Raw genomic sequence first — 23,238 nt, forward strand, 5'->3', positions numbered from 1 at the left:
AATTGAAGAGGAAGAGACTAACTAACAGGGAACGAATCAAGAAATCTAAATAAATAATATTAACAAAAAAGAGATAACAAGGGAAAAGAATAAGTAAGAATGAATGAACGAATTAATTAAAAATTAATTATCATGCGCGATTAAGCTGATTGTAGTGTTTTTGCGTAGATCAACGTTCTCTAATGTAACGCAAACGTGTAGGTCGTTGTCTTTGGTGATGTAGTAATCATCGTCGTCGTCGACGTCGAAATTAAAGTTGTGGTCGTGGCCAACGTCAAGATTGCCAATAATAACGCAACTACCGCCCTTATTATAATTCGCCCGACAGCTTTTTAGGTCGTTAGTAGCGTATTTAGTATTTTTAGCAGGAAGGCGACATCGGATTGGCATGGAGTGAGCAGCGATAGGACAGTCAACTATCGGTCTTACAGAAGGCATGCAGGTTTTGCTGTATCCTGGAAAATACACATCACATGCTTTATCAGAACCGAACATTCTATCAGCCACTACTACGCATTCGATACCTGTGGGGCTCCTCTCAAAAATGTTTTTTCTCTATATTCCCCCTGTTATTAAAAATGTAAGTGAAATTACAAGCTTTTCTGCAAAAACAAACTATCCAAATTTATAATACAAAATTAATTATATTTTTACTACCTATTTGTAGCTAATAGTTAACTAAACGAACTACTATATATGGCAAAAAGGTTAATCATAAATAGTATATTAAATATTAGTTAAGAAATAATTGAAGAAAAGCTTATAATTTATTATTTCAAACTTTCTGCATAAACGACTGCGTAGCAGAGGCAAATGAAGAATAAATTACAATAATAAACTAAGAAAATTCACAGCAGTAATTTATAAGAGTAAATAAAAATTATTAGTTAGGTCATAGAAAATTCTTTTCCTATTCTAACACCGATAGTGTGTGTTGCTAAATAAAAAATTAACCAACAATTCAGTCAGAAGATTATAAAAAATAGTAGTCTTGTACGCGTAAGAAAATCGCAAAATGTTTTCCAAAATAGAAAATGTAATGATTTACACGAAAAAAGTAGAATTTTTAGTATTACAAAATGTTCTTCAACAATGCAGAATAAAAGAAACTTTCTTAAAAAATATAAATATAGTATTTCTTTACAGATGTCATAGAGGATCGTTTTGTTTTATTGATTTCAGCTGCATTTTTCAAGAAATAATCATTGAAAAACTCTAAGAAGCCATTCTACACATTGAGCACACAATCATTGTTGCAATCATGCGAGAATTAACTTTTAGAATGGTAAAATGGATAGAGAAATAGATGAAGAAATAGAGCACTATGAAAGAGTATTGTAGAGAAACACGAAGCAATGAAAGGATACTGTAACATCCCAGAATTCCTGGAAGACATGCACTAAAAATACTTATATAAATAACGAGCTTCTGGAAAGTCCACCACGCCTAAAATACACAATTAATTTTATACAGATTAATCTTTGCATCTTTGCACGTCTCGTTTTTCACTTCGTCATATATCATTTACAGTTCAGTTGTATTCTAAAGCTACAATAAAAACTGATTATTCTCATTAATATTGATGTATAAGTCCTCTTGTCATACTAAATAAATAACATATTAAAAACGTAGTGAGCATTTTATGGTAATATTTAGGCACAATTATAAACAAGTGGCGCATAAACAATAATGCATCATTTCTTTCAAGGCAGTCAATTATTAAATAAGTTTTAGAGGGTTCAGTCAAATAATCAGTTTAAAAAAGTTAAAAAAGAAAACTGACTACGGTTGGCACATTTTACATTTTACTACGCGCAATACCGTCATTGTTTATATATATATATATATATGTGTATGTATTTTATATATAAATTTTTTAATTTTACTTGCAAGTAACTCAACTTCTAATCTACACGTTACATATTTTCTATCCACAAATTTGCAAGATTATTTAAGCTTAGCTTTTAATCTAATGTTAATAATCGATTCCTATGGAAAATCAATTTCGTTCTATTGATGCATTCGTAGATTGTCTTTACTTTTGGAAAAGCTGTTTTAATTCCGTTGCAATTCCCTTTGAATATTTTTTTCTTTAAAATACACATTCCTCTTTCTATATAGTAACAGTTTTCTTCCTAAAAGTTCATTATTAAACTCTAAAATCCATAATCTCACAGCACATGCAGTTCAGAAGAACTTTCACAATAATTAACTCTTGTAATATTCATACTACATCACCAATAATTTCTTAGTTCTCTATATAGTTTTAGCTTATTAGTTAATTAATGCGATATTCATTAAAAGTACATAAATTGAGATTCATTTTTCAATTTTTAAGTTTGTTTCATAATGCAATTATTACAGATATATTGTTTCAAATTTTCATTCCGAAATAATTGCTTATCGTGTTAATTGATTTACTACAGTCGTTACTTTTAATACGTCTGCTCTTTTTGATCAATTAATTACTTAAACCTTCGTATTACACAAATTAATCTACAGTCGACTCGCAATTGACAACAGATTGCAAAATTAACAAATTCTGCACGTGGGTATATTATTCTTTATACTTAATTTTAATTTTTCCAACTCTTTTTATATTTATATCTATATTTTTGTGTATATTATATTTTGTTGTTGTATTTATTTAATATACGTTGTGCACTTTAGATACTCGAGGCTCATCGATTCTCCAATATCTTTCAACAATGCTACCAAGTACAATATACGGATTAAAGAACTTTAAATTTAAAAATTTATCAAGTTTTGGAAGCTTTGGTTACATCTGGAAGAGGAAAGATTGGGAACAGCTGCTGGTGATTCTATATTAAATCATTAATAATTTTCTAAAACTCTTTTCGTTGTCGGGGACACTTTCATTACCTTACTTTCACGTTTTCAAATTATTGTTCGTTAATGTCTTTTTAAATTATCATTCTATTAATACGAGATCTTTCAATTTTGTATTAATTCATAGAGAAATATTTTTGAATAATTTAAGCATTTCTATCTAATTGATTATCACGAAGCCTTATTATCTTAACAGTTTTATCCGCTCTGCTAGCATCTTCATCAAAGTAATAAATAATTTAAATTTAAGTCTTATAACGCGGTTTCTTTCTCGCTAATAATTTTAATACCGTGCTTTGTAAGAATCATCTTTACAGTTTCGTTATCTCTGGCTTCCTGATTATCGGTATCCTTGGAATCATCTTCGATTAATGAATCACAATTGTCCAGATAGGAAACACTTTTCGAGGCTCTTTGCAGTGATTTACTTTTCTTGGAGTTTCTGGAAGCTCTTAAATTATCCGCTGAAGCAGCTTTCGCTGCCTTCGATTTAAAATATTTTTCGTTACATTTAAATAAAACATTTGGTGATTGTAAATTGTCAGCTGATGAGTATCTTCGTTTTTCGTGAGCTACAGGTTCGTCACTTCTCTTCCTAACGAGTGATCCCTTCCTAGAAACTCTACGATTACCGGCCATGGAAGCATCCTCATCGCGATATTTTGATTGAGAATGTTTACTCCGAGAGCGTTCCCTAGGAGCCGAACGAGGATAAATCGCTTTCAGGAATTCTTTTTGAAATCTTTCGCTAACGTCATGATGAAATTTTTCCTCGGGGGATCTTGCGCCAACGTTACCAATCTCGAATCTATCTTCAGCTGCAGGATCTAGAATTGGATCTGCGGACATGATCTCAAAAATTTTAGGAGAATTTGTCTTAATCCATTCTTCTTTTCCTTTCTTTTTAGGTATAAAAGAATCTGAATGACTTTCATGCTTTGGCACAAAAATACTAAGCTTCCTTTCCTTTTCAGACAGAAAACTACCTAGTTTCATTTCGTTCTCAAGTGTAAATGATTTGGATCTTGTTCTGCGTTCAGGCACGGGACCTAACTGAGTTGTGCTTTTCGATAATTCGCTAGATTTTATTTTATTATCAGTTTTAACACTCCATTTCAAATCGTGTATAGGGGCAAAACGTTCTTTCGTTTCCTGCAATTTTACAGTGCCAGATTTAAGTTCTTTTATAGGTATAAAGTCTGATATCCTTTCATCTACAATTATAAGGTCTGGTTTTACTTCCTGTATAGGCATAAAATCTGATTTTGTCTCCTTTACAGGCACAAAACTAGACTTTATGTCTTCTTCAGAATCAAGGCTTCTTTTTCTATCTTCATAACTAGATGTAAAATCTGATTTAGATTCCTGTACCGGTACGAAGCTAGACTTGATTTCTTTTTCAGGCACTAAATCTGTCATTCGATTTTCATAGCCAGATATCAAGTCTGAGCTTCTCTCGTGTGCACTCATCAAACCTGATTTATTATCTATTTTAGACATAAAGGTTGCTGGTTCCTTTTTATAATCAGATATAAACTCAGGCTCGTATTCTGACACAGATTTAAAATCAGATTTTATTTCCTGTATAGGCACAAAGCCAGCTGATCCCAATTCGTACTCAGGCAAATAATCTGAGCTTTCCTCTTCTACGGGCTTGAAGCCTGATTGGGTATCCTCAGGAGCATAAATTGTGTTTGGTTCTCCACAAATTTCACAAATCTCGCAAATATTATCAGTGGATGTTGCAGCTGGATTTTGGGCCTCCATTTGTTCTTGCAAGGTCCATGAATTACAAATGTCACATTCGGTTGAGTCTTCATCACCCAAAGAGCTACATGTAGAACGAAGCGTATAAAAATTGTCTTGGTTACCATCTCTAGAAAGATTTTGCCTGGAAAGATAATTTATCTCATTCGCGAAACAACAAATAGAACAAAATTCGTCTGTTTGTACGTCGTCCGCTGTCGTGAATTTGCTCTCAGCATTTGATAGATCATCGACAAAAATTTCTTCGTATCGTTTTATGGATTCGTAACTCTTCGACTTTTTGGAAAAAGTGTCATTAGCTGCACTTTTTCTTCGCGGAATCGCTATAGGATCACTCGCATTGATCGCAGAATCTAAACTGCCTTTCAATGGAATGCTCTTCGGAATTACAAAATTTTTTTCCCTTTTTCCCAAATATTCTTGACTCCTACATTCTCTTCTTGCAGGTTTCACTGGATGCATTCTCTCTTGAACCCATAATTGACTCACTTTTGCTTTATTACAATAACTTTCGTTATTCGTTGAATGATTGACGAATTCTTCAGGATGATTAGCCATATCATAAATATAAATTTTCTCAGTTTTAACCTTTTTAGGGCTTTTTCGAGTATTCACAGTCGATTTCAAATACTTACCATCTATCTCAATGTTGCTATCACGCTTTAACAAATAATAATCTGTATTTTCATATTCTTTTAGTTTGTCTACGTCTATATCGAATTCAGCTTGAGCACCAACTGATGTGTACACTTTTTCCAAAGGTTTTTCGTTTGCCTCCTTTTTCTTCGTTTCTTCCTTCTTTAATTGTTTCTTCTGACCCTCTGTCTCATGTGAATACTTACTGTCCAATTCCTCCTTATCAGTATTTATTTCAAACGAATCATAATCATTTTTATCATTCTCTAAAGACCTACGATTCTCTACGTGCGGAGAACAAATTTCCGTAATCTTTACACAACTCTCAGAAGACTTTTGATCTTTTTGCGGATCATCCTGAGGACAAAGAACTTCGTAAAGAGCATTATCCTTATCACTATCTTTCTCTTCAACTAAGTCTACGCTTAATTGTGAATATTCCTTTCTTGGTTCACCTTCAATGTGAAATGAAACAACCGAATAGCTAGCAGCTGAGATCTGAAATTTGTATTCGGGATCTTGACTGCAGCTAGCCAGTTGAAGCTCGCTATCGGCGAGACCTACCTCTTGAAGAATCTGCGACTCACCACTTTCCGTGGTGATAATCTGTTTAGCCTGGCCTGGATATGTAGACCTTTGCACCACTTGCTTGCCATTTTCTGATAAAGCGTTGATCAGACCGGTGAATGGCACATTATTCGAGTTTTGCAAATTTTTACGTAGAACGCTATCAGGTACGTCGATGGACAAAACTTCAATCGGACTCGGAGATTCCATCGTTACATCGGTAGGTGACGGTGTTATGAAACTTTTTCTTGAATACTTAGTTGCTAAACTCAAGTAATTATTTGCATCAGGTGGGGAAAGTTCCAACTTACTTCATTATCCAATAGTATAAGCAGCATAAAACAAGAAATAGATTTTTATAAAATTCAGTAATTAAAAATTACGCCTTTTAATGTTTAATAAATATTTAATATGAACTATTTAAATGATGTATTATTTAGAAAACACATAAGCTATTTATCAAATTTTTAAAAGAAACTATTGATAAATTGTATGACTCATTGATCATGGCAATAAAATTGTTCTATTTCTAAAAGTCTGGAAAAAATGACTTGCAAACAAACAAAAAATACAAGACTATTGTTAACATTTATCTTGCAATGCATAATGTTAGCATATGCTTTATCATTTATATATTTTGTTATAGAAAATTATCAGTTCTCTTGAAAATATATCACTAGTCTTGTACATATCTTATGCATGGCAGTATTCTCTTTGTCAATATATATTAACAATGAGAAAAAAATTATTCTTAAAAAATATATTACTTCCCTGAGATCATTTTATAAAATTTTATAAAGTTACTATTTTTCTATAATTATTTATATTTAAATTATGATGAGACTCACATTGTCTGTATAGGTTTTTTCGAGTCATAAATTTCATTGCTGTAAATATAATCGATGACAGAGTCTTGTACAAAAAATCTGATATTTTCACCACGCTTCAATGCTCTTCTTATTCTAGTAGAGCTAATGTCATTTGGGATCCATTCAGTTACAATAATTATATTGTCCTGAAATAAAAAATTTGCAATTCAATATTCTTACTATATCTCTATAATCAGCATATTAATTAATAAAAATTACCACATATTTATAAAGAATGTCTGATTCATAAATAAATTTATTTGGATTAGAACCTTGTCTTGTTACAACAACTAAGCCATGTTGTCCAACTATTGCATCGATCTGTGTTAATAAAAGGATTTATTTAAAACGGATAAATTTAACAAATAGTAATACCACTCAACTACTTACATCTTCCTCTAACCATAGCCCATATGTTCCAAAACTTTCTAATAAATCACCTCCACATAATAATCTAATTTGAATAGGTGGTTGATCACAACTATTTTTTACATTCTCTGGTATCCATTCTAAATCTTCTATCTCAAGACTTTTAATTTCACTAGAATCATATACAACAGAGTTTAATAGATTTTGATGATGTTGCAAACTGGCTTTGGTTCTTGTCCAGCCATTCTGTCTTGTTTCCCAGGTGCTCAATCTAATCCAATCACTATTTTGTAAGGCTAATCTGAGCATCGCACACCTATGTGCAGCATTCACAAGATCTTGTTTCCCATACGCATCATGAGTAGGTGATATGACACCACCGACCACAATACAGCTTCCCATTTTATGTAGATGATCCCTGGCAAGTTCTACAAGTGGAAGAAAATTTATTTTTACCTTTAGAGAAGAAAACAATATTAAAAAAATTATATACACATATAATTCTTTAGGATAACAATCAGGTTCATAATCTACACTCCATATTGTCTACTACTACATAATTATTAATTAAAACACATTTGTCATATATCACAAAATAATGAATTAATATAAATTAGAGTTCCTTTACTTTGGCAAAAGGTTATCATTGCTGAAAAGTGAAACCGAATCGACTTTACTTACCAAACATTCGTAAGTGCATGATAGTCGGTGGATTGTAACTGCCGCAGGACATAAGAATAACACGCATTGGTGCCATTTTTGTAACAACTGGTTATTGAACGCAAAATGCAGAATTGAATTACGAAGTTTTCTCACACATGCATAACCTTACAGCGTTCATGTGAAACGACCAAAGGCGAAGAGACAAGAGAGGGAAGAGCATGGTTTGTTGCGCGCGCACAGCAAATCATATGTTCATATTCTCTGTTGCTCGCTTTGACAGCTCTGGCCTGGTCTCTGACGTGACAGCTAACAGGTCTTTTTGGTTCGTAATTTTGGCGCTAGGTGGAACACATTTTTTAAATTTCTCGTAAATACAATATCGCAGTATAATTTTATATCTAAACAAAGAGTATTTTCGAAAAGACCTTAAGAAAAATATTAATATTGCTTATAGTCAAACATGCAGATAAAAATTAATATTTTCGTCCACCATCTGATGCAAGCAAATCCAAAAAGCTTCTATAGAGGATAGACTTGGCAAAGTACAGAAATCATCCGATTGATATTGTGAGCTAGAGTCTATGTGATATAGCTTATACACACAGCTCGTACATACAAACCAATATTACTGATTATATATTATAAATAAAAAGAACTAAATTGTAAGGGGGAGGAAATGAAAGAGAAAACCATTGGATTCATTTGATAATACACAAATTTTATTTTGTCCATTTGTTTTACTTCCGCTGAATCGGGGAAATCATTTGTTGAGAGAACAAAAATCGCCGCAATACAATTAAATATTTACATTAATAATATGTGGTTTTGTTTTTTTTTCTTTATTCTCCTTTTTTTGTATATTTTGTTATTTGTTTTGTCATTTGAATAATTAATAATCAAATTAATAGTAGTAATGATAATTGTAATAATCATAAAGAATCATATTCGAATAAATCATACAGCCACCTGGTAATGGAGATAGAATAATTAAAAGATTTGCCGATTTAATTGATTACCGAATTACAATTACCACGGGCATCTTGCAAATCGTTTACCAGCAAACTCTTTTTATACTCCCCACCTTCCCTTTCTCACTCTCTCTCTCTCTCTCTCTCTCTCTCTCTCATACATACATACTCTCAAGCAGCAATTCTCTCAGACTCGTAATAATTCAAATAATCCTTTCCTTCTGATCAATTTTGTCTCGTTTTAATCATGGCATACGTTTTGCAAAAACTCCCGCATTTTTACCCGCATCCGTCCAATTTACTATACATATTAAATTACCAAGAATTCAACATTTTGTGACCCCAAATTTTTGTTATTATGTATTCTCTAGATTTTCTCTCGCTCCATCTCTGAATACTTCTCTCTCTCTCTCCCACGCATACAAACACGAGCGCGCATTAACACTTATTCATACATAAACGTACATCTACTCTCTACATTATTAACATGTTTAAGCGCGATGATACATTCATTCCCACAAGTTCTCACTGTATCTTAAATATCTCGTAATAGCTTTATTTCGACCTTTTCTTTCTCTCTTTGTCTCACACACACACACACACCACACGTACGCACGCACGCACGCACGCACGCACGCACGCACTCACATTTTCTTCTGCATTCCATCAGATTAAATCGTAACGAACATACTCGCATTTGTATTATTATGATTTTTCTCATCGCTACAAAAGAGAATCTATCTCGTTAATTGGCGAATCACGTAAGACTATTTCCTATTCAATCACACTCGTGTCAGCGTTGATTAAATGCTCTTCGGCGACAGGATCGACTCCTGGAGCGCCACGCGCGCTTTTCCCTCACTGATACCGGAAGACCCACCTTGAGGATTTGCCTGTAAAGTCAACCCAGCCGCGCTTGACGATGATTTAACAACGACAGAGAAAAGGACCGCGCTTTTACTCTGAAGGAGTGTCCACCATACATCACTCGCTGCTTTTATCAATGCCCACTTTCCCACTTCCTGTGCATTTATATATCGATCTCACTCCATCTTTCAATCAAAAACGACAAGATGGAATGGTGAATCCTCAAAGAAGCTCCCCGAATATGACCCGCGCATCTTCCCGACTCTGGTCGCACAAGACTTCATTTTTATTTATTTTTTCTTATTTTGTGTATGTGTACTTTTCTTTCCTGTGTACGCATCTAAACAATGAAAGCAGCAAAATGTCTCGAGAGGGATTTCCCTGAGCACGACGCGTAATCGCGAAACAGCTACGGGGAACAGAAGGCAAATGAAAAACTAACGACACTCGGCGAAAATCAGCCTGAAACATTTGAAAAGGAATCTTACCTCGATTCATTTTCTTTTCATTAAATCGCTCGCTCGAGTGTTTACGTACAGTTTATTACGGAGGAGACGGAGAAACTTTTCATAAAAGCTCCCTGTCTCGTCCCTTCTCTCTCTCTCTCTCTCTCTCTCTCTCTCTCTCTCTTTCTTTTCTAACTCCCTGCGCGAGAGAATTTCTCTCGTGTCCCGGCCAAATTGCGTCACAACTAAGATTCTATGTCATTTAAATTCTTATTACAAATACGGTAATAGTATAGCATAGTAGTAATAGTAGTAGTTATAGTAGTAGTAGTTCTAGTAGTAGTAGTAGTAGTAGCAGCAGTAATAATAGTAGTAGTATAGTAGTAGGTTTCTTATTTTTTATTACTTTTTATAATGAAGCATTTTTTTGTCCTTATAGTTTCTGGTTCTGATAATCTAATAGACATCTAAAAATAACACCCATTTTTTCATTATTATTTTTATACTTATATTTCGTCTTATAGCTTCACCTTTTTCCTTCTGTTAACGATCATCAAGTATTTACTTCTTAGACTTTAATTACATTTTATAATATATATACTCTAGCGGCTGGAGTTATACATTGTTATTTTTTTTCATCGTTCGTTTTGTCGGCTTTTCGATACTGCATCGGTTCATATTGCTGCTGTTTTTTGTATCCAAATAATTAACACGCTTGCTCGTACCACCTTGCCATCTCCCAATCCTTTCAAAATTTTCATCGCTGCGTTTCGCGTTTCTTTTCTTTCCTTCTTTCTTTTTTTTTGGATTCCCATAGCAATGTTCGCCTTATTGTAATGGGAAATCCTTCAGTCCATCTCTTTGAATTCTTCTTCTGCACGTTCTTTTTTGTATTTTTCTACATTCATCCCCTGTTAATTTTAATATCACATTTTCTAGTGTTAGATTAGTTCGACGTATTCCTATCAATTAATTTACTGCTACTGCCTTCTATCGCGCTGTTAACGTAATATGTCATGTCAATTTTCTTGCGGCTAGCACAATGCATACGTCGGACCAATCCAGCCCTCGTTAATATATAGAATACATACATCTTTATATCCCGTTTAAGATAAGGTACGATGAATCCAAATTGAAAGACATACATGGTATGACTGAATTGCCGTAGCAAAGTTACTCGCAAAATAGACAAAAAAAAATAAAAAATAAAAAAAGTACAAAAACAGATACAAACATCTAGGATGAACTGTATATTTGCAACGATTGTTCTTTTCGCTAATCTTTTCTCTCTCTCTCTCTCTCTCTCTCTTTCTTTCATATACGTTGTTTTTATTTTCAGATTTTCGTGCTCGGAAACTCATTTAGGTCTCCCTCACCCTTACCTATCTCTCTATCTCTGTTTTTCTCTTTACATGCTCATAAAGAAGTACATAGTTTGTACTCCCTTTCAGGAAACTGATTATTTATGAACGACAGCCAATGCAGTATTTTCGTCAACCGTCAAACGAAAAAATTGCACCTGTCGAACAATTTAACGTGTCTTACACGAAAGTAGAAAAAATAAAATAAAAAAGATTTCGTTATTTTCTCAAACCTACGGTACTGTAACGAACCTAATATAAATTACAATACGGAATAAAATTTGAAGATAAAGCAAAAATTACTCTCTCTCTCTCTCTCTCTCTCTGTCACTTTCTCCCTATCCCTTTCTCTCTATAAGCTCAATCATCCCTTACTACGTATATATACAATACTATACATGTTGAGAAACTTTGAAAGCGTAGCAATACAAGTCAATATGCAAAAATATAAGAATAAAACTACGGCAAAGCTGTAGATGAATATTCTATACTCTTCCGTCTCTAAGAAATAAAAATGAAACCGCAGAATTGAAGATTTTAAGACCAAAGAACACGTCGACTCTCGTGTCAAATCCCAACATTTGCTTAAAGTTTCTTACTCTTTTTCATCTTTTTGCCGCGATAAGCTTGAGTTACAATCAATATGATTGTGCTTAATAAAGATTACGATTCATTGTTGATACAACAACGAGAAGCAGGAGTATCAATATTACTTTAATATTAACATTTGCGGCGCGCCATGTTGAAAATATTTCATCCGGCTAGGTCGCTACTCGCTGAGATTTGACAATGATCAATTTCATCACTTTGGCTGTCATTCATATCTTGTCTCAATGAACCATCTTTTCTCACTTTCTCATATATACTATATATATCGATTTCCTCTTTTTGTTCTTTCATCAAAATTCAATCTCTAATTCCATCCAGAAACTTAAAGCTTCTGCGTTCCAACTGAAAGAAAATGATTTCTTAAACGTTTTCCTTTTTCTTTCGTACGATAAAACATCCGAGCTTTCCTAATTAATCAGAGATGAGAGTTTCGTTCTGAGCGAGGACCCTATAGAATTTGTACTTCTTTAATGAGAACCACGAGAAGATGACGCCACTCTACTTAACGCCACACTAGATGAATTATATTTTACGATTTTTTTGTTTTTAGTACTTAAGGTTAGATTAAAACTGTTATATATAACTGCACGCGCGCAACGTATCTGCTGCATTTCTTTGTCTGCACTACAATTAGTGGAAAAATTTCTGTATAAATTTCATCTGCTTAAATTAAAATCTCGTAGAGAAATATTCTTTCTTACGAAGTCTATCAAGTTTTTCCAAATTACTAAACAAGTATTATTTCTTTAAAATCATCAAAAGTTTCAAGAATAACGTAGCTTTACAGAGATCTGAAAACTTCTTTCGTAATGTGAATGATCTAATTTTCATAAAAGGTTCTTTGATTTCAGTTGTATTCTTGCATTCCATAAGCATAAAGATTTGTGCACGCGAATCTTATTTGTTTGCATTGTTCTGGTCTTAACAGTCTTTTACAATGCAAATTAATAGAGAACTAAGATTTTCGATGCAACAACAGATTGTCTGTGTGTTATGGTTCATGTGCAGCTGAATGATACGCTTGTCACATCGAAATTTATAAAGGAAAAGAAAATTAATGTGAAATGTTCAGAAAAAAGGTGTAGAAAAATTTTCGCCACTAAATTTTGTTAACCAGCTCTGTTAGAAAAAAATCTCTTGAAAAAATGAAAAATGAAAATAGGTGAGCGCGATTATCTACTTTTGCTGAAATTTTCACTACTCTCAATGCCCTCCGGAAGTGATTATGACAATGGAATATAAACATTAATTAATATTAATAACAGTAATAATCATAGTAAAGACTGAAGAGAGTGGCGAGGCTTCCAGAGCTTTAAAATTGAGAAATCATTTAAGCATATTTCTCTAAGTAAACTCAACAATCTTTTGTCAAAATAACTCCAGAAGAAACATCGTAGAAATTATACCATAAAATGATATAATTCGTTTGACCTCTGGTTTGCCTGATAATTTAAACTGAAAACAATGATAATTATCTTGATAGCTGTTCTAAATAGATCCAAACAGCTTAAGTTATTGCAAGTAAGTATACACGCGGCAATTTACGTTGGATTAGCCATAGCTGAGTTGTAATTACATGAGTAAGATGACGTGTAAACGCGTGCTTGAACCGGATTTACTAGATCGTGTTTAGTTACGCTGCTTAGCCCAGTGATACAGCGTAATAATTTCGCAGCAAAAATAGCTTGTGTATCGCTAAAATCAGTATCAACTTAGTATTGCCAATTAACATGATAAAATGATTCACATTCAATGTAGTCATCATTATTATAATGTTAATGGTTTGTAGACTTTTGTTTTATATTATGTCGTACAACTTTTAATTGTAAGTTTGCCGATCAATTTTGTCTAGTTTAGGTTCCCAATGACTAGAATAAAAAAATTTAATTAAACAGAAACAGTAAGTTTGCAATAAGTATAATAACGAAAGAAAATAATTCAAATCGTAGCTTTTTATTTTGCTTTAGACAAAGCTCTCGTCAAAAGTGCTCTTTGTGTTTTGAAAATAATAAAAGAGATTGGATCTATTTATATATTAAGCAGCTGATCAGTGTTAATCCAAACACTTGCTACAGTAGTCTCCTCCTATTTTGCTCTTTTTTTTCCTACAAAATTGGACATTTTCTCGTGATACAGCATCACATTTTAATCTGTGCCCTAAACAATTCTAAGTATAAAAGTTTGTATCCTACTGAATACTTTAAAAAATAATTGAAAACATGGGAAGTTACTTGAATTGTCGTAACAATAATATATTAAAAAAAAAAAATTTTTTTATAATGCCATGTGTAATAAAATAATTCAAATATCAATGAATTTTCATTGGAGTAAAGTAACGGTAGACCAAACAGCTACTACATTGTCATACGAAATTGTACGATTCATTCTGCTAAAAATGAGTTTGATGTTTCCGAAAAAAAAGGTTGAAATATAAAATGGCAATAGTGATTGAAAGTAATGTATCTGAGCGTTTGCTACCGTAAAGTCTACAGACTCGAAACAGTAATAAGAATAGACGGCTGTTCAGTTTACAATAAGAGTCAACAGGATGCACGATACTGATTATTCTAATGAATAAAATCAATACTGAGCTTAAGCAAAATCGTGACAATGAAAATAGAAGCATTTATACTAGATAAATAAATAAAAAAAAAAAAAAACAATTGATTTTGCATTTATTTTTATGATTTTTCGGCAGCTCCTATACAGATAGCTGACTTTTAATTTGAGGAAAAAAGAACAGAATTGCCTGTGGATTGCTAGCACAATTCAGGAGACTCTACTGCACAAATCTAATCAGACGTTTCAGTTTTATAATCATCTTAACTTTTTCGGTAATCCAATTCCTCTCAAGTAAAAAAATTATGCTTGGGCAAATTCAAGAAAAAAAAAATAATCAATGTTCCCACCAGCCAATCTAGTGTTTGGAAAACATTGTACCAAAAGTTTTCGCAATATTTGAAGCAATAATCGGTGTGTCAATTTGCCCGTCTTGCTAAAAATGTTGTCCTTTTGCCGTTATCACTCGCTCGTTCCATTGTCTCTCCATCCCTCTAACACCCTTCTCTCTTATAACGCATTAACGCACAAGCATACCATAAACAGACACGCATACATACACGCGCAACATTCAAAATTCAGGGTGGGCATCGTCTAATCGTCTCTCCGAGCTTCGAACGAAAAGAAAATCCTCGTATTTCCTTGGTCGTCGAAGCGCAATTATCGTATAACGTTCGCAATGATGATTTTTTGTTTTTTTTTTTCCCCTCTCCCCTTCCCTGTCTTTCGCATTCCCTATGATTGTTTCGCTCATTCTTACTCCCTGCGTACCGCAAAAGTTACGCACATACGTTCATAGGTCGATATACATACACACACTTGCATATGTGCACTGGTGCGCGGAAAATTCTTGTCCATTTTCTCGCGTACGCACATGCGAGATCGCATTTTATCCGCGTACAGTCGATGGTGATGACAACCTTGTTTCTCCTCTTCTTCTTCTTCTTCTTCATCTTCACCACCATTTCCTCCTTCCATCACCCTCCTCCTCTTCATCTTTTGTTCTCTGCTTCCTCAAGTTCTACTGTTCCGCATCCTCCCCACGCTCTCCGCCGCCTCCGCCATATCACTTTCTTGTCTGCAAAGTAATTGAAAAGAAACAAAAACGTACATTAGTGCGCGCTCCAAAAGCGTTCATCCGTCTCGGGCAAATACAAATGAGACGGTGCAATGGCATGCAAAATTTTTCTCACAAATATTGTATGCTCTTGCGAATATTGCAATTAACAATACTGGAGCGATATTGATGCTGCGGTATGGGAGAAATTAAAATCACAATTTGGTAATGTGCTGAAATATTTTACCTAAAGATTGTCCATCATTTCAGAGAGAGTAAGCCTTGAGGTGGACATTGCTACGCCACTGTCACTGCTGCTTTGCACACTGCTGTGGTCGTCAGTATCGGATTGGTTACTCGTGTAGCCGATAACGTCCACTTCATCTGCAAAATTACAAACGTCGTTAATAGTAAGTATTATCCCGCCACGTGTTTCTCGACTAGAAATATTTTCCTCCGCACAGCGAATTTTATCAGCATTATTTTCAGCCTTTGGGAAATTGCTTGGCCAACGATTCAGCTTTAAAACGTTAAATATGGCTTGAGAAATTATTTTTAGCAAATATTATCGCTTTAACGAAGAAGGTTTATTATAACCTTGTCAAGTTTAATTGGATTAACGTTAAATTTGTGCAAGTCGATTACCAGTCTTTCCTGACGCTCGACAATGCAAAATAACGAGGGCATGGGGGGTAGAGGGGGGAGTGATGTGAATAATCAAATTATATATATATATATATATATATATATATATATATGCAACTAATTGCGTAAGAAAAAACTAATGTAATTTTATGAAAACTATTATTTAAGATACTAATTTTATATAAAGCACCAAAGTTCTGAACAAAGCAGAGTTTTGCTTGTTCCATAAATCTAACAGTAAGCACGTCTGAACACGAAACTATGCATATTTAATCCTTAACATACATAGGATGAGAGAGAAAATTCCGTGATGGATCGACGTTTTATAAATCGAGCAAAAAATTCAGATCTATTCCCACGACGAGTTTTCGTTCGGAGAGATGTTTATGTTGGCAAAATAGGAGCGATACCTTTGGGCAATTTCGTGGAGCGATGGCGAGTTCGTGTGGGCGTGCCTCGCGACGAAAATAATTGTAAACAAGCTCTGACGTAATCGGTCCGAGAATAAAGAGTAGGGTTGTGTTGTTTTCAAGCGAGACGTAGCACGGATGAATCAAATAAACCTTCGATACTTCCTAATTTCTCGCTCGGGAAAGTTAAGTCTGCCTTAAAAAAATGTTTATATATAAAAAAGAAAATATATTTAATCCATTCATAGAGCGATAATCGAGGATAAGGAGAAAAATCAGTAAAATGATTAATAATTGCAAGACGTTTCACGCGTCATTGGAAGCTTATTTTCTATAACTTTAATCGATGATCGAGGGTGTAGAGGGAGGGGGTTGGTTTTTGGTGGCAGAAAGGTCGATAAGTCAGGAAGCTTGGTTATCGACGTTGGAAAATAAAGACGCGTGTGCAGGAGTGACGTCATCGCGCCAGCGAAAAGCAGCAAAAGAAGCAAGAAAGGGGTTTGCGAGGGAAGAGGGTGTGGGCGAGGCGACACACAGGGCTACAAAGACACCCCTTCCCCAGGGCTATTTTTTCGTAATCAATAACATGCCTCTATTCTCGTCACAAGCCAGTTCAACCCTCGGCAACCTGTCCAGGTGGCAGTGATTCTCATCCGGGACGCGCTACGAGCACTTTTCAAGGTCGAGGTGCGATATCGATTATCGATTGCATCCCACCACCTCTCGTGGTGTCCACCCAAGCCACGGCCCAACCCGAGCGGGCAGCTTCGATTATCGGCCATGGCTTAATAAAAAAAAGGGGAAAAAACGCGACGCCAGGAAAAACAATGGCAGCTAAAGAACTCTTCGTTCATCCCTCTAAAGGCTAACGCTGGAAAAACTGCCGTATAAAATATGCATTCTCATTATATACATAGTATTTGATTCTCTTGGAATATTTCCAAAAACTCGCGCAAGCCCTTCGTCACGATTCTCCAATTTCTAGAGTAATCAAGGTGCAAGAGTGGATGGAAATGTGATAGAGAGTGCACAAGCAGAATTTATTTCTACAAAATTTTAATTGGCGATGGTCGATGGAATAGAATTTTCAATAGGAGAATAGAGAGGATTCTGACTGTACAGCTTATCCCATGGACGCTTCTGAAGAACGTCGAATAAGAGGGGTCTTTTGGTATACGGATATATAGCATGTACACAGCATACATATATAGAGTATACGTGACTGTTAGAGGAAAGGAATGACAGAAGAGCGTAATTGGCGATATTCGGGGCCAGCTTAGCGGCAAATAATAGAAAAAGGGGTGAAAGAAGAAAGGGTAAAAAAAAAAAGAAAAAAAAAGGAGAATTTGTCGTGGCTCGAGAGTCCCTGGCTAGAGGGTAGCACGAGTGCCTTGTGAAAGAGTTCATTAAAATCAGCACCGTCTGCACCTCCACCTCATCCCATCCTGGCCCTTCTTTCCTCTCTCTCTCTCTCTCTCTCTCTCTCTCTTTCTCCTTCCTCGATCCACCAGTCTTCCCTCTTCCGTGCACCCCCCCCCCCCCTATCTCTCCCTCTACGCCCCTCAGCAGCATTATGTACATTTCCATTCACATATTTAAGTATTATAAATAAACATATACGCGCCTTCGGAATCACCAAACGACACGATTGTACTCGCAGGTGAAAGGGATGCAAAAAATGCATAACATTAGCCTCGCTTTTGTCCCCCTGCAAAATCGTATTTCACGCCAGCAGCAGACCACCATGGAGCGTCAAACGACGAGAGCAAAAAATCAACTGATATTTTTCATCTGGTTACTGCGCGAACCGTATAAAGATCTATCCTGTTACGGTATTCACCCAGTACCCCGTGTATTTGGGATTAAATAATTTAGCCAATAGACTCCATTGTCTCGGATCATTAAGCTCGAAACAATGCGAAAGGATCTTTCAAGCAACTTTTGTCAGCAGCCACTCTATTCAGCTTAATTGAACCATTAAAATTACCTAACAGGATAAAGCACGATACCAGTCGATGCGAGTGTGCGTACGTGTGTGAAATCAAAGTTCACGTATAATTAGTCTATCAATTGCAGAGAAGGATAAAAATGTAGTAGATAAATTTAATGATAGAAATCGCTAGTGTTGTGTCAAGCCTAGAGCCACAATCAATGCACTTTGAAAATAAAAAATATGGAAAGCTGGGGATTGAAACTACAATGACACCCTTTGCAAAGTCATAACTCACACAGCTTCGCTCTTTTCACTTAATGGCTGAAAAGTAAGTGTTGGTGTTTTTTTTTTTTTTTTCACAGCAAGGCTAGGTACAATCCATTAAATGCCGTTACCTACGTCAACATCGAATCCATTACGTTTTGTGACGCCAAAACTGCGCACTGGCTGTAAGCAGTTTTTACGTTTACTCATCGAAAGTATCATATCGATATCGGTTTCAGCAGTCATCCACCAGCAAAAATAATGTATTATAAATGAAAAGGTCAATCGTAAATTTAGTTTTGGACAGAGATTGAATAAACGAGCTGTAGCCAACAAAAAATTAATAGCAATAACCGTGCAACTATTTGTAGTTTGAAACTCTAATTTTTTGTAAAGAAAAGGGGGGGGGGGGAGGTGGGATTACTCGCGAGCCTGAGAGATTTATTCATTGCAAAATTTTTAAGGAGCCCGGTGTTGGAATCGCGAGTGATGAAAATTCTGATATGTGGGGAGAGACATTCCTTATTTGGAAGGATTATTACATCCAGCGATGATTGTATTAGCTCGATGTAGTATGTGCGGTAACGACCATAATAAACCATCCGCGGTCACCGATGCTATCATCAATGACAGAGAACTAGAACAATGACGTCACGCTTCGTCGACTTTCGATTCATCGAATCACTTAAACCCGTTTCCTTCGTGTATCTTGATTCAGCGCTGTTCCATGAGGTCTTTGTTGAATTTTTACAATAACAGCGGCATATTGTTTAAGACGAGGGAACAAAAAGGCGTATGTTTATCGTAAATGCAAATATTCTATCGACAATGGCTACGCATACGGTTTGAATCGCAATTGTGAAAATAAAAGAAAACGTGCACGCTATAGCTTCACTTTTTTCACGCTAAGGTAAACTACCTAACGGAATAATTAGAGCAGTTAATTTTAAGCTCTCTTTTATTAAACAAATCTGCTGCACGTGTGGAGCGTGTGTATATAACATTCACGTGTAAAAATCATATTACGAATAATAAATTACATTTCCTAGGAAAGGGGGGGGGGAGAGAGAGAGAGAGAGAGAGAGAGAGAGAGAGAGAGAGAGAATTCCTTCTGTTTATTCATTCACCAACTTGGCTTTGTTTGTAAACTTACACTGTGGAATAGGAGGTCGCGCTTATTAAGTTGAAAAAAGTTTCTCGGTTCGAGGAAGAAGGTAAATTTAAATAGGAAATGAAATTGTTGGGTAATTATAGCGAAAGTAGAGAGAGAGAGATGTTGAAAAAGCTATCACGACTGTTGATGAAGATTCCAAGGTGTATCGGAATCTTCCAAATGAAATTCCATCAAGGTTTATTTGTACTACGTGATGCGTATTGAATCGACCAACTAACATCGTAGGTAGATCGCAGTTAGATCGGTGGAAAAGCGATTCTAGGCGAGGAAAAAAGGAAGAGAAAAAAGGAGTAAAGTGTGTGAGAAGTGGAGAAAGGTGGGATGGGGAGGAGAGAGAGAGAGAGAGAGAGAACAAAGCGAAAGTTTCTCGTCAAATTTGTAAACTCTCCACTGGCAGCCCGAGGCGAGCATATTTTCAGATTGGATCCTGCTATTTTTGTATCACTGACAGTTTTTTCGCGGTGACATCGATTCCGCTTCAACGCTTATTTATAAAGTCACCTCGGGAATAACATTGAATAAAAACATGAGTCGAAAATTTACTCGATCAAAAATTCCAGATGCACGAAGGAATAAAAAATAAGTAAATAATTCAATTGTTTGTTCTTTCCTCGTTTTATATCAAGAGCGTTAAAGAGGAGCGAAGCCTGATGGTGAATTTGAATCGAGTTAATATTGGTTTTTTGGCAAATCTCATTTTGTCGAAGAAAGAATTTCAGTCGGAGGAGCGGTGGAAAGTAAAAAAAACTTGGCGAATGAGAATAATAATTCAATTGCCTGTTTTTTGCTCGTTCCATATTAAAAGCAAAGTCCGATGGTAAAGTTGAATCGAGCGAATCATGGTTCTTGGGGAAGAATTCTCTCGGAGGAGGAAGGATTATAGTCGAAGAAGAGTAGAGCACACAGCAGAGATGAGGAAGCATAAAGCTTGGTGAATGGGAATGAACCGAAGGTGCGTGATAGTTTGCTGACAAATCACTCGTGCGAATCGATACTGGTTTCGCGTGGTTCCAGAAGGAAGCAAGGTCACGCGAGAGGACGATAAATCCGGCACTTGAAAATTTTACTCCTATGGGAAGCATCCTGCGCGTTCCTTTAATGAGACAAGACCTTTATCTCTCAGACTCTGCTTCGATATATCCTTGATAAGATTTCAATTCAATTGAGATGCATGAAACACTCCTTACATTCGCTTCCCCGTAAAACTACAATTGTATTATCAGAAAAACAACGTAAATTCTCCATTACACTGTAACCACCTATAGAAATGCTGCATATAAAACCGCCTATTGCAGCTATTATTCTCTCAAAAACGATGCAATCCGAACTGTTAATTTTTCACGATTCTCCACAATAATATTGCTTACTCATCACCCTAACTGAGATGAATCAATACCTTTTTTATTCCCTGTGTATATCATTCTTTTTAATCCTCACAATTTACAACGTTATCGATCATCATTAGGACATATCATTATTTCTATTCGTTTTGTTACTATTTATCATTGATGGTCGTTTAAAGCATGCTCGGGAGTTTTGTGCGCGAGTTTTCTCTAACGAAGCGTTTTAAACACGCTATAATACCGATGAATAAACTGTTACACGGTGAAAGGGCAATTTTTCACTGTGGTTTATTATTAAATACGCAGTTTTGTTGGATATTACGCAACGAGGAGAAATGTGGCGTGCATTGTTCCCTGGTATGATAATCGTGATCGAGCCGCGAGCGTGGATCTAATATGGTTTTAGGCTTGTGGAGGAAGTTGTAGGGCTTGAAGAAGTAAATATGGTGGGTGTAAGTCACGGAACTGTACAAAACTGTCGAGGCGTTGTTGTGCCAGTAAATAAAAAAAGAGGTGTGATATCTAAGGGGTAACTCGATCAACGATAAAAGCATTGCTCATCGAGCTATTTTTTCCTGGCTTCGATGTATGCGCAGGGCTTCCGTCTGCGTTTTGGACAAGTGGGAAACGGCGATACCTTAACGCGATTAAAACCATCGGAATCGACTGGAGTCTAGTCGACTCTGCGGAAGGACTCGACACGAAGCTGCCACCCACCCCCACCTCTTGCTCACTGCACTGCCATAACAACACCGAGCCCATTCTTTACACTTTATCTCACTCGTTTCTCCTTTTTCATCCCTTTTTATTCCTTCTTTTATTTACTTTATTTTTACTACCCTCTTCTATCCTTGTTGCACTAATGGAAAGACGAGCGTGAAGAGAACAAGGAAAACAACTTAATGACAGCCCTAGGAATGTTATGCCGAACGCCTTTTACAACTTTATGACATCCGAGACGCTAATAGAAAAAATCCAATATTTCACAACCTGTATCAGCACAGCTCAACCGCTACTACTAGGCGTTTCCATTATTTTCTCGTAAAGTTCAGCCGCTGAAAGCGATAAGAAACTACAAGGCTCTTCAATAATTTCAACGAGAAACTTGTATTTAGCATCCTTTGAAATTTCCACGACACGAATGTATCAATTGAGGAGAAAAAAATTGAATTTTCCTCCCCAGTCTTCACTCTTTTGTCTCCTTCTACTGAAAATTACTTGGCGCATTTACAAAATCAAACTCGTAACGTCAGTAAGATTTTCATCGATACGCGTTGTGAAAAACTATCGAATATTTTCCAAATGCTTCCATCAATCTCTTCGATAACACTGGAGTATTAATTTGCGTACAAGTATAGAGTCGTCCAGCATATATTGCTTCCATCGATCGGGGACTTATCCCTCGTTAAAAGAAATTTTTAGCTGGACACCGAGTAGCAAGGTTCGGAGTACATTGCAAAACCTTGCACGGTGGACGGATGTACACACATTACGCAACTATCATTTTAGCGAAATTTCAAGCAAAGCGAGTAGACGCGGGGGGAGGGTCGATTCGTGGACAAGTAGGGTCATCCACCGCATTGTTTCCAACGATCGGGACCTCATCGTGTCCCGTTAAAATAATTTTGCAGCTGAACATCAAGCGACGAGTTTTACATTACGCTGAAAAAAACCACCTTATTCGCTCCGTGGGTTTCAACAGAAACAAATACAATCAAGGTAGAATCCACATTGATGCAAACGCACGCGTATGTACCATCAACGCTGCCCTTAACCTGCACCTTTCGTCATTTTTACTCAAACTTTTATCCTTTATATATATAGAAGCAGTTGCACATTGTTGCACGCTCGATTATATTTGTGTCGAAAGATACGGAGCGA

General features: G+C 35.7%; 2 protein-coding genes across 9 annotated transcripts in view; both read right to left on the minus strand.

Moving 5' to 3' along the window:
* Nucleotides 1-297: 297 nt before the first annotated feature.
* Nucleotides 298-7,919, minus strand: Nmnat (nicotinamide mononucleotide adenylyltransferase). 2 transcript variants are annotated; one of them, XM_066724807.1, is made up of 7 exons: nt 7,740-7,919; nt 7,080-7,486; nt 6,909-7,010; nt 6,669-6,835; nt 5,818-6,130; nt 3,166-5,610; nt 298-455 (listed from the first exon to the last, which is right to left on the minus strand). In XM_066724807.1, exons 1-7 carry the CDS (start codon nt 7,813-7,815, stop codon nt 426-428), a joined length of 3,540 nt encoding a protein of 1,179 aa, XP_066580904.1. In that variant the 5' UTR covers nt 7,816-7,919; the 3' UTR covers nt 298-425. The 2 variants fall into 2 exon arrangements, with proteins under 2 accessions (XP_066580904.1, XP_066580903.1); XM_066724806.1 differs by lacking the exon at nt 298-455 and having other exon boundaries at nt 493-5,610.
* A 499-nt stretch (nt 7,920-8,418) lies between these two features.
* The window catches only part of LOC136772107 (max dimerization protein 1-like), an 83,912-nt gene continuing 69,092 nt past the window's right edge, over nt 8,419-23,238 (minus strand). For all 7 annotated transcript variants that reach the window (XM_066724813.1, XM_066724811.1, XM_066724812.1 and 4 more), the window contains 2 exons: nt 15,836-15,972; nt 8,419-15,609 (listed from right to left, as the gene is read on the minus strand). In XM_066724813.1, coding sequence (XP_066580910.1) covers nt 15,836-15,972 — 137 coding nt within the window. In that variant the 3' untranslated portion in view covers nt 8,419-15,609. The remainder of the gene's footprint in view (nt 15,610-15,835; nt 15,973-23,238) is intronic.

The sequence above is a fragment of the Prorops nasuta genome, unplaced genomic scaffold (genome assembly GCF_024137725.1).
Source record: "Prorops nasuta isolate Cenicafe-Biocafe unplaced genomic scaffold, Cenicafe_Pnas_1.2 PNAS00003, whole genome shotgun sequence".
Classification (NCBI taxonomy): domain Eukaryota; kingdom Metazoa; phylum Arthropoda; class Insecta; order Hymenoptera; family Bethylidae; genus Prorops; species Prorops nasuta.